At 42.0% G+C, this 12,640-nt stretch overlaps 1 protein-coding gene across 1 annotated transcript in view; it reads right to left on the bottom strand.

Moving 5' to 3' along the window:
- srpk3 (SRSF protein kinase 3) overlaps positions 1 to 12,412 on the bottom strand; it is a 39,274-nt gene extending 26,862 nt beyond the window's left edge. Inside the window, exons 1-2 of the mRNA XM_039800475.1 lie at positions 11,898 to 12,412; positions 10,801 to 10,894 (exon numbers count right to left, since the gene is read on the bottom strand). Of these exons, the coding sequence (XP_039656409.1) occupies positions 10,801 to 10,894; positions 11,898 to 11,907 (104 nt within the window). The 5' untranslated portion in view covers positions 11,908 to 12,412. The remainder of the gene's footprint in view (positions 1 to 10,800; positions 10,895 to 11,897) is intronic.
- Between the last annotated feature and the right edge of the window lie 228 nt (positions 12,413 to 12,640).

The following is a 12,640-nucleotide window of genomic DNA, read 5'->3' as shown; positions in this document are numbered from 1 at the left end:
GTTCTAACATTGCACTTTAGATGTGTGTGAATGTCGCACACCAGGAGTCATTTATATAGTTCTATTATATAGTGATCCATTATCTGGTCAACACATGTTCTATTAAAGAAAAAGATAGAAAATACATATTTGTGTGTGCTGTAAAGTGGTTAGAAAATATGAAATCAGAATCGGCTAAAATCGGTATCGGCCGGCCTAACTCAAAGGAAATCGCAATCGGCCTAGAAAGTTGTAATCGGTGCATCTCTAAGTGTTTCTGTCACTTTTCATGTGAACAACTGAGGTCAACATTATGAATGCAGTCTTTCCTCTTTGTTGATTTTGTAGTGGCGGCCCGCCATGGCAAAATTTCTGCCGCCACGGTATCAGAAATAGGTCAGACGCACAATGTAGTCGCGGTTGCCTTTTAAAGTGCACATATTATGAAAAGAAAATCACTTTTTCTGGGGATTTGGGGTGTTATTTTGTGTCTCTGGTGCTTCCACACGCATACAAACTTAGAATAAATCAATCCACGTAACCGTTAGCATGCTAGCGCTAAGCTCGTTCTCAATGGCAAAGCACTGCTACAACACACACAAGTTCACCATAATCTCCAGAAGAACTACTTCCATGTGCGCCCTGGTTTAGAAGAAGTCTCCCAGCTAATCCTGCCTTGGAACTGACTGAAGTCGGAGAAACAGCCTTTCTTTTACTGTCTATGGAGTTAGCTGACACGATCTACGATCTGAGCTACTGAGCATGTGCGAGTGCAATCAAAGATAGTACAGAAGAAGAGATGTCTCACTCTTTAGCTAAAACAGAGAGCTCAACACACAGGGTGAAAAGAGGAGCAGCAGCAATGTGCAGTACAACAAAAATATGGTGTTTTTTTAAAATTAAACCATGTAAACCTATTCTGGTACAACCTCTAAATACAATTATGAACCTGAAAATGAGCAGAATATGGGCGCTTTAAATGATCCTGCCGACATAATGCACCCTCCGTTGGCTGCCGCTCACATTGCAATTTAACAACAAGTAGAACTATTCAGAGGTTATTGGACCCGTCCAGTTTAACAACAAGTAGAACTATTCAGAGGTTATTGGACCCGTCCAGTTTAACAACAAGTAGAACTATTCAGAGGTTATTGGACCCGTCCAGTTTAACAACAAGTAGAACTATTCAGAGGTTATTGGACCCGTCCAGTTTAACAAGTAGAACTATTCAGAGGTTATTGGACCCGTCCAGTTTAACAAGTAGAACTATTCAGAGGTTATTGGACCCGTCCAGTTTAACAAGTAGAACTATTCAGAGGTTACTGGACCCGTCCAGGTTAACAACAAGTAGAACTAATCAGAGGTTATTGGACCCGTCCAGTTTAACAACAAGTAGAACTATTCAGAGGTTATTGGACCCGTCCAGTTTAACAACAAGTAGAACTATTCAGAGGTTATTGGACCCGTCCAGTTTAACAAGTAGAACTATTCAGAGGTTACTGGACCCGTCCAGTTTAACAACAATTAGAACTATTCAGAGGTTATTGGACCCGTCCAGTTTAACAACAAGTAGAACTATTCAGAGGTTATTGGGCCCGTCCAGTTTAACAACCAGTAGAACTATTCAGAGGTTATTGGGCCCGTCGAGTTTAACAACAAGTAGAACTATTCAGAGGTTATTGGACCCGGCCCAGGTTAACAAGTAGAACTATTCAGAGGTTATTGGACCCGTCCAGGTTAACAACAAGTAGAACTATTCAGAGGTTATTGGCCGGCCCAGTTTAACAACCAGTAGAACTATTCAGAGGTTATTGGACCCGTCCGTTAACAACAAGTAGAACTATTCAGAGGTTATTGGACCCATCCAGGTTAACAAGTAGAACTATTCAGAGGTTATTGGACCCGTCCAGGTTAACAACAAGTAGAACTATTCAGAGGTTATTGGGCCCGACCAGTTTAACAACAAGTAGAACTATTCAGAGGTTATTGGACCCGGCCCAGGTTAACAACAAGTAGAACTATTCAGAGGTTATTGGGCCCGACCAGTTTAACAACAAGTAGAACTATTCAGAGGTTAGGGCCCGGGCCGCAGGTTAACAACAAGTAGAACTATTCAGAGGTTATTGGGCCCGACCAGTTTAACAACAAGTAGAACTATTCAGAGGTTATTGGGCCCGTCCAGTTTAACAACAAGTAGAACTATTCAGAGGTTATTGGACCCGTCCAGTTTAACAACAAGTAGAACTATTCAGAGGTTATTGGACCCGTCCAGTTTAACAAACAGTAGAACTATTCAGAGGTTATTGGGCCCGTCCAGTTTAACAACAAGTAGAACTATTCAGAGGTTATTGGGCCCGTCCAGTTTAACAACCAGTAGAACTATTCAGAGGTTATTGGACCCGTCCAGGTTAACAACAAGTAGAACTATTCAGAGGTTATTGGACCCGTCCAGTTTAACAACAAGTAGAACTATTCAGAGGTTATTGGGCCCGTCCAGTTTAACAACCAGTAGAACTATTCAGAGGTTATTGGACCCGTCCAGTTTAACAACAAGTAGAACTATTCAGAGGTTATTGGACCCGTCCAGGTTAACAACAAGTAGAACTATTCAGAGGTTATTGGACCCGTCCAGTTTAACAACAAGTAGAACTATTCAGAGGTTATTGGACCCGTCCAGTTTAACAAGTAGAACTATTCAGAGGTTATTGGGCCCGTCCAGTTTAACAAACAGTAGAACTATTCAGAAGTTATTGGGCCCGTCCAGTTTAACAACAAGTAGAACTATTCAGAGGTTATTGGGCCCGTCCAGTTTAACAACCAGTAGAACTATTCAGAGGTTATTGGACCCGTCCAGTTTAACAAGTAGAACTATTCAGAGGTTATTGGACCCGTCCAGTTTAACAACAAGTAGAACTATTCAGAGGTTATTGGACCCGTCCAGGTTAACAACAAGTAGAACTATTCAGAGGTTATTGGGCCCGACCAGTTTAACAACAAGTAGAACTATTCAGAGGTTATTGGACCCGTCCAGTTTAACAACAAGTAGAACTATTCAGAGGTTATTGGACCCGTCCAGTTTAACAACAAGTAGAACTATTCAGAGGTTATTGGACCCGTCCAGGTTAACAACAAGTAGAACTATTCAGAGGTTATTGGACCCGTCCAGTTTAACAACAAGTAGAACTATTCAGAGTAGGGCTGGGCGATATGGACCAAAAGTCATATCCCGATATATTTTGGCTGAATATCGATATACGATATATATCGCGATATTTTTTCCGCGAAGTGAGAGCAAATGTTCAGTCAAAGCCCAAATCAAATTTGACATGTCACAAGTAGTTTCATAGAAACAGTTGCAAAATCAAATAAATAATAAACCGGTTTCTTCACCTGGTTCATGATTAAATGCTCAGCTGTTCAAATAACAATAAAATGTAAACCTAAATACTGTATAACAGGAGTAACTTTTTTGAAATCAAAGCTCCATAGGCTATTTGTGATTCGTTCCAAAGGTCAATTAAGCTTTTGATATTAATATAATCTACTTTGTTCAATGTAATGCCTCATGCCTGTAAGCCTAGGTTATAGTCCCATTCTTCCACTTGATACTGCTTCCACTTAAGTAAACTAAAAGATGAACTATCGACTACAAAACAAAGAAATTTATTATGATCGGTTCACAGATCTGAGTCCAAACGGAAACTTCACCCTTCTGAACTAAGAGTTTCTGCTTCAAGGTGAAGTTTAAACAGACTGAAATGTCCAGGCTCATTCCTCCACTATTTATTTCTGTATGTATTTAAGCGTTACATGTAATTTTAACGGGCACTGAGCTCCACATCCTGCAGCCGCGAAGACGTCGCTGCCCCGGCCTGTAGCTTCTTTCCGTCCCGCGCCGCCCCGCAAACTTAGTGGAACTTCCACCGATATCGACATACAGTTCGTTCCTGGACTACGGTAAGATCCTACCGATCACCACTCTGTCTTTGGCTGGTCCGATCTGATCGCGGGGACCGGCGCAGCAGCGACCGAGGCTTGTGTTTTTTTCCCGGGAAGAGACGCTGCGGCCGGCCACGGGGCTCTCTGCCTCCGGCGCCGGCAGCGCTCAGATTGCTGGTCGGGGACGCATATAATCATAAAACACATTGTCACCTGTTAAATGTTATCCATGCTGTTTGTTCTTTTCATTTCCTCTATCGAACATAATTAAGCAGTACAAAAGTCCGGCATCTTTAGCGTTGATCTGAATGCTTCGGACCCCTGTTCCAAGATGGCGGCGGGTTTTGACGTATGTTTAGAACCTCACGGCGACATATCTATGGGAGCAAGGATCACATTTGAACTATATCGATATATGCGATATGGTCTAATTCCATATCTCATTTAAAAATATATCGATATATTTGTTTATATCGATATATCGCCCAGCCCTAATTCAGAGGTTATTGGACCCGTCCAGGTTAACAACAAGTAGAACTATTCAGAGGTTATTGGACCCGTCCAGTTTAACAACAAGTAGAACTATTCAGAGGTTATTGGACCCGTCCAGTTTAACAACAAGTAGAACTATTCAGAGGTTATTGGACCCGTCCAGTTTAACAACAATTAGAACTATTCAGAGGTTATTGGACCCGTCCAGTTTAACAACAAGTAGAACTATTCAGAGGTTATTGGACCCGTCCAGTTTAACAACAAGTAGAACTATTCAGAGGTTATTGGACCCGTCCAGTTTAACAACAAGTAGAACTATTCAGAGGTTATTGGACCCGTCCCAGTTTAACAACAAGTAGAACTATTCAGAGGTTATTGGACCCGTCCAGTTTAACAACAAGTAGAACTATTCAGAGGTTATTGGACCCGTTCAGTTTAACAACCAGTAGAACTATTCAGAGGTTATTGGGCCCGTCCAGGTTAACAACAAGTAGAACTATTCAGAGGTTATTGGGCCCCTCCAGGTTAACAACAAGTAGAACTATTCAGAGGTTATTGGACCCGTCCAGTTTAACAACAAGTAGAACTATTCAGAGGTCATTGGACCCGTCCAGTTTAACCAGTAGAACTATTCAGAGGTTATTGGACCCGTCCAGGTTAACAACAAGTAGAACTATTCAGAGGTTATTGGACCCGTCCACTTTAACAACAAGTAGAACTATTCAGAGGTTATTGGACCCGTCCAGTTTAACAACTATTCAGAGGTCATTGGACCCGTCCAGTTTAACCAGTAGAACTATTCAGAGGTTATTGGACCCGTCCAGGTTAACAACAAGTAGAACTATTCAGAGGTTATTGGACCCGTCCAGTTTAACAACAAGTAGAACTATTCAGAGGTCATTGGACCCGTCCAGTTTAACTCCACATACTGTTGTGTTGATGGAGTTTATTGTCAAAACGTTCACTTTCTTCCGAGTCGACTATTAAACCAACAGCTCCACCAAAAATGTCACCGTGGTGGGTCCGTTCTAATTGGACAATGTTCAACTTGTCGGTTCTGTCAGCTCATCGTCCTGATATCAAACATCTGGGGGGTTGTTGATCAGACAGACCTCCCCCAATGCTTAAAAAAAAAAAAATCATGTCTTCTGGCATGTCTTCAGGAGAGTCTGTCTGAACATGTGAGAAGTTATCTCTATACATCTAAAAAGATATAAAATGTTCTGTTATTTCCAAAAATAATTTCAAAAACCGATTCCAGATAGATAAATTAGCAGCTGATTTGAATTGCTTGGATATGTGAAATCTGCAAACTTGTGTATTTCTGTTGTCATTTTCATACGTAACTGTAACGTTTAGAGATGGTCTCTGCTGTGGTTGTTTTCTGTTTACTAGCGTCTTTGATAAACCAAATCTAGCGTTAGGAACAGCAACATGTCTGCGCCGGTCGGACTGACTGCTAGTTTGGGTGGTGATATTTTCATCAGTCTGTGGCCCAACATGCACATTAGCTCTCCAAGCTAACGTGTTGATATATGAAAGCACCAAACGTGCATTTTAGATGAAGGAGATGAGAGAATATCAAGTTGTTCCTCGTTCCCCTTTTGCTCAGCGATGTTAAATACACTGAACAAAATTATAAGCCCAACACTTTTGTTTTTGCCCTCATTTTTCATGAGCTGAACTCAAAGATCTAAGACTGTTTTCTATGTACACAAAAGGTCTATTTGTCTCAAATATTGTTCAAAAATCAGTCTAAATCTGTGTTAGTGAGCACTTCTAATCTAATCTATCTAATCCATCCACCTCACAGGTGTGGCGTATCAAGATGCTGATTGGACAGCAGGATTATTGCACAGGTGTGACTTAGGCTGGACACAATGAAAGGTCACTCTTTTGTTGAGTTTATAATTTTGTTCAGTGCAGTTTGTACGGGACGCAGGAATTTTCTACCCGGAAGTTATTGTCAAAATACTAGAGCTGCACCGATTACAACTTTCTAGGCCGATTTCCGATTTTCTTTGAGTTAGGCCGGCCGATACCGATTTTAGCCGATTCCGATTTCATATTTTCTAACCACTTTACAGCACACACAAATATTTATTTTCTATCTTTTTCTTTAATAGAACATGTGTTGACCAGATAATGGATCACTATATAATAGAACTATATAAATGACTCCTGGTGTGGGACATTCACACACATCTAAAGACCAATGCTAGAACCATTTCCTTCTTCTCACATCTAATATCACACTAAAGAAATGTGATTCTGGTTCTTGGTGTGGTCCCTCCACGCCCTACTGTCTCCTCGCAGGTGGTGCATATTGTAAACTTGTTATCTTCTGACCACACGCTGAAGAATCCCCAAACAGCTGACATGCTGCAGGTTAACTCACCAGGTTCCCTACATGTGGGAGAGAAAGAGTTGAGAGAAAGGAAAAAGAGACTGTGTGCGTCCCTGAGAACTGTAACTATTGATGGTCAAATGAAGCTTCGCGAACCACTTGTCTTTACTTTCTGAGCTCACTAGATGGCGCTCTCTGTTCAAAGAAAAAGGTTAAAGGAATGGCATTTCAGTGTGTTTTCAACCCTTTGTTGAACAGAGAGCGCCATCTAGTGAGCTCAGAAAATAAAGACAAGTGGTTCGCGAAGCTTCATTTGACCATCACTGACTGTAACTCGTATAACTTATGTTGTCAGTTAATCGTAGCGTTGACCGGCATGAAGTCGCCATATGTCAGACTGACCTGCCGGTCATGGCCGGTCGTGGCCGAGCACGAGAAAACCGGCCAATTCCGGTCACCGGCCGGTCTATCGGTGCATCTCTACAAAATACATTGTGATTGGGTCTATAACATGTTCTCTGTTATCTCCGTATTAAAACTATTTCATGTCACCCTCCTCTTTATGACGACTTTTCGCTCCCTCACAACAGATACAAACACTTTGGATTTTCCGATGAGGTCAGACAACATGTCAGACAGACTCATTCCGATCGAGTGTATAACCCTAACCCTAAAAGCCTCTGCCTCTGCCTTCATAACAATAATCAGACCTCTGTGATGTCATTGTGACGTTCAACCTGGTTTCGACTTTAGTGGGAACGCAAATACAACATCCCCCAGCAACGCTATCGGTCTGAAATGATGTCATTCTGATCACGTACACATGGACATGCTTCTGCATGAAACAGACAACATGGATCATATATCTGTGACACACACACACACACACAACACACACACACACACACACACACACACACACACACACACACACACACACACACACACACAGTCTATTTCAGGGCAGCTCAGGCAAACCTCAACAATGTCAATGACTCAGACATGTCATGGAGAGTGTGTGTGTGTGTGTGTGTGTGTGTGTGTGTGTGTGTGTGTGTGTGTGCGTGTGAGTTTTCTGGGATCATCATTCAGTCCCCGTTTCTATTATTGGAGCTGAGTCTCTCCGGGCCGAGCACCAAACCTGTTTCTGTCAGTAGGACGCAGGCTAGCTTAGCTTAGCACAAACGCTGGAAGCAGAGGGGAAACTGTTAGCCTAGCTTAGCACAAAGACTTACGACAACAAGCAGTTGGGCATTATCATCGATAATAAGCTGAGCTTTGATCGTAAAAACCAATACATTTTGTTTAAAAAAAAACAACAATCAGCAAACCAATTAAAATACCTTCATAAAAATACAATCCATTAATTAATCCAAAATACATTAAATACACAATTTTTTGCAATGGGTAAATTACTGTTTTTGGTAAGGAACACCATAAACAGTGCCAGTAATATATTTGCATCTTGTTTCCCATCTACCTCCATACCATATATACTCCAACAGTGTAGAAATCCCTTCGTTCATCAAAAAACCTTTGGTTCACAAGGGGACATCTGCATTTATCTTGTTTAAAGAGACAGTGTTTACAAAGGGCAATCCACATGTTCACATATGTTTATTACAGTAAATATTAATTAAATAATCTAAATACTACTAAGTGTGGTAAAGCCACATATTTGTTTTTATATTTCTGCAATCTGCACTTTAGTTTGTGTGATGTGTTTCTGACTTTCACATGAATGTTTCCACCAGGCTCGGTCAGTGCTCAGTATACTACTGTGACTGAAGTAGTTAAATTAAAGATGTCATTCATATAAATTCATGCATCGCCTAATTTCATCATCACATACAGGCCTGGCCTCCAGGAAAGAACAGTTTGTTTAATCTAATCGTGTGTTGTTCATACTATACAATGATTTATTGTTTGTCTTGAATAATACAGAAGACAAAGAGCTTAAAAAAAATAATGGCATATTGAATCGCAATCGCAACATTTTTGTCAAAAATCGTTCAGCCCTACATCGTACTCATATTTTAGGTTCATACTTGTATTTTTTTTTTTTTTACTGGAACATGTCTACATGCTTTAATGTTCAAAAAATGAATGTACCTGTATTAACCCTCTCTCTGTTTTAGCGCCTGTCTCTTTAAGACCCTCTCCCGATTGGTCAGCCTTTCCCGGTCTTCAGCATCTGCGTTCTCGGCGTCATTGCAGCCGGGGAATGACTCTTAACGGCACTGTAGCAGCACTTTCCACTGCTATGTAGGGTGGTTTTGACCGTGGCGACCCCCCATGGGCAACATCTCTGCATTGTTAGAGTGCATGTCGGAGAATAGCGCGGTCACTCGGCAGAAAAAGGCAGACAAGGAAAAAGAGACGCTGTCCGGATGATAGGCCAGTTGAGATGGTGTGTGTGCGTCCTTGAGAACTGTAAGTCGTATAACTTCTGTTGTCAGTTCATGTAAGCCTGGTCTTGCAAATTTAAATTAAGTTAACTGGTGATTTTTACTAAATTGCACATGGCTGTTGATTCGCTATAATAGCGATTGCTCACGGTTGTATTTGAGGTGCATTATTTACATGCTGAAGTAGTGACGCTGCATTAGGATGATGTAATTAATAGTGGGTTTATTGTTATTTGTTGCAGAATGCTTAGCCTATATTTCAAGATCAAAGTTGGCCTATATAGTAACTCAAAAAAATACATCGGACCTGCCCCCAGACACTCGGCTTCTTCGTCTCCACCACTGGAGTCTGGTAATCGCTGTCACTCTCTCACTTGCTCTACCACACACACACACACACACACACACACACACACACACACACACACACACACACACACACACACACACACACACACACACACACACACACACACACACACACACACACACACACACACACACACACACACACACACACACATACACACACACACAGCTATTCTCTTAAAGAGATATGCTAGGACCAGTGGTGTAGTCTGATGTATTGTAGTGGGTATACTGTAGTGTATATAAATATATTGGCCTATATATATATATATATATATATGGGCCAGAATCTGCCTTTGGGGGAGGGAGGGGGTCTGGGTGTCCTCCCCCAGGGTTATTTTGAGCGTCAAAGACTTCATTTGCTGCAATCGGATAACTTGTATTCACCAATTTACGGTGGAAATACCTTTATTGAGCCTATATGAAGAAGAAAAACACAGATGACAATTCAAAATATATCAAAAATATAATAGAAGGTCTGCTGTAGCGTGTCATTGGGCATTTTTAAGTGGGGTATATGGAAATCCTGGAAGCTTTCTTAGTGGGTATCCTGCATATACCTGAGTATCACGTAGACTACACCACTGGCTAGAACGACGCAGACACACCAGCGCACAAGTATAAATTCTCACACCAGCATAGGCCACTTACAGAGGCCACGGTGCAGGCTCTGCCTACAACTATAAATCAACTGTTCTCAAGTCGTTTGTGGCCAGGTTGGGTCAGTGGGTACATCAGGCGCACATATACTGAGAGGTTTATGCCTCGACACAGAGGTCCAGGGTATGAATCCGACTTGTGACAAATTTTCTGCATGCCTTACTCTCACTCTCACTCTCACTCTCCGTCAAAAATTAAAGCCAGAAACGCCCCAAAAAATAATCTTTAATTCAACCGTTTATCTCTGACCATACTGGGTTATATCATTACAGTGACAAAGAATACGTACTACTACTACTACCTGATCCATCAGCCCTGATACCGACCAATCATATCGATCAATTCTTAGTCAGAGTTTTATAACAGATTATATAACACTGTGCATCGCACTAAAAACTAAGACAGGCAGGAAGTCGCACAGAGAAAGTGATTTTGTGTAATGAAACTCAACCACACACACACCACAAATCACTTTCCACACACACACACACCTAAATTTAGACTCTGAGTGGATGTGTGTTTCTGTATGTAGGGCGGTCAGCAGCGTGTGTTTATGGGGGGGGGGTCCATGGTGTTTCTGGTCTCGTGTCTCTGCTGGTTTCTTACCGGTTCTCGTCTGTTCGGACTCTACGGTGTTTTTTGCCTCTCCGTCTGGGTTTCTTGCCGGTGGTGGCAGCATTTCCGGTCCCTGCAGCAACTGCTGTTGAGAGGAGGAACAACAGAGTCAGAGCCACATTCAGCCCCCACCTCCAGCTCTATAAACAGCTCATTAACACAATGTTCAAACACACACACACACACACACAAAACTCAATTTACAAGTTTGGGAAAATAGCGATTTTCTCCTTATTAGCAGGCATATATCTACAGGAGCATGACCAGTAGTCCCTTTACAGAAATATAAGGTGTCACTATGTGTTTTGGCATTAATACCATATGCCAAACTCCATTTAAAAAATCTTGAAATGTTACTTTCTCCTGCATTAGCAAACTTACGGTACAAATCATGCGTACTTGTATTTACGTTACTAATTATAATTATCTTACGTATCTTATATAATTATCTTACGTTAATGTACCTCATCTCAGACTACGGTTTACTAATACATTTATACAAACATTTATAATAAAAAAAAAGTCCTCTTTATTGGAACATTATTCCAACATTAATTACCACCTTTCCAGAATATCTAATCATTTAATTCGGCATACAAACCACAGACAAGGCTGCACATTTTTGAACAAAAATCTAAATTTTCCAGATATGGTTCCTCTGTTAACCTGATACTATTAAATCACATCATGGAGGCGGGTAGCGACCAGCAATCACCAATTATTAAAGTTCATATTTAAGGTAATTAAATGCCACACGGAGTGCATTTGTGTGCCGAATTTACCAGCATACTTTAGAGAGACTGTTTTAGGAAAGAAACTCCCTTTTAGTTAAAAAACATCTGCTGGGAAGTCAATAATTTGTAAATGCCAGAGCTCTTGACTGGAGTCTGGCTTAACCGGTCCCGTTCTGAACCAGAGCAGTCAGAGGCTGGTACCGTTAGCTGGAAGCTAGCTTAGCATGTTAGCCCTGCTCTCTGGAGTTCAGAGTGTTGATTCAACGGTCGGTCACTGACACAAACTCTTTCTAAACTGCACCAACAACACAGACAGCCGAACCGGGATACCGACCCGGGTCACAAGTACTTTACCTATCAGCATCCTGAGCCCCTGGTCCTCACACCGAACCGGGTTAACGGTAACGGTTACTCCGATAAGCTAATGTTAGTTAGCTTAATAGCGTCCGTTAGGCGGCTGAACTTCACCAGAGACCCCGGCGGTGCAAACACGGAGAAAGTCCGACTAGAGGTGGTTCAGACCGCCCAGAAACTATCCCGGGCCAGAACGGGTTAGTGCAGTGTAGCGTGGTGACCATGAGCCAGTGGCCTGTCCGTTAACCCGTCAGCCCCGTCAGATAACAGCTGACGGTCTGCCGTCAGTTAGCCTGTTAGCTCCGTTAGCTCCAGCTGCAGATCAGCGGCTCTCAATGCAGTCCGGTCCGGTCAGTAGCGGCTATGTTCCGGGTCAGTACCGACTCTTTTCCGGGTCCACTTCGGTTATTCTGAAGTGTGCGTTCTTTGCTTCCTCGGTCCCAACCGTTCATGGTCCTAACAGCTGCTGTTAGACATCGGACACCGGTCTCTGCGCATGCGCAGTGAATGGCCAAGCAATACTGGACCCAAAGCGGGACCAGTGGCGAATCTAAAACATTTTAAAAAGGGGTGGTCTATGGGTGTCCCCCTCTGATAATACAGCTGTGGTGTCCCTGCATGAAAATACAGAATTATTTAGGTAAAACAGGAAATAAGTAAAAAAAAAAAAAACATGGAGGACAAACATCTCATCTTCTTCATCCTCACTTCTCCTCTTCCTCTCACATGTTTTCCTCTCACTC

This window comes from Perca fluviatilis, chromosome 5 (genome assembly GCF_010015445.1).
Source record: "Perca fluviatilis chromosome 5, GENO_Pfluv_1.0, whole genome shotgun sequence".
NCBI lineage: Eukaryota > Metazoa > Chordata > Actinopteri > Perciformes > Percidae > Perca > Perca fluviatilis.
The sequence above is the reverse complement of the archived record's forward strand: the minus strand, read 5'-3'. Positions and strand labels throughout refer to the sequence as shown.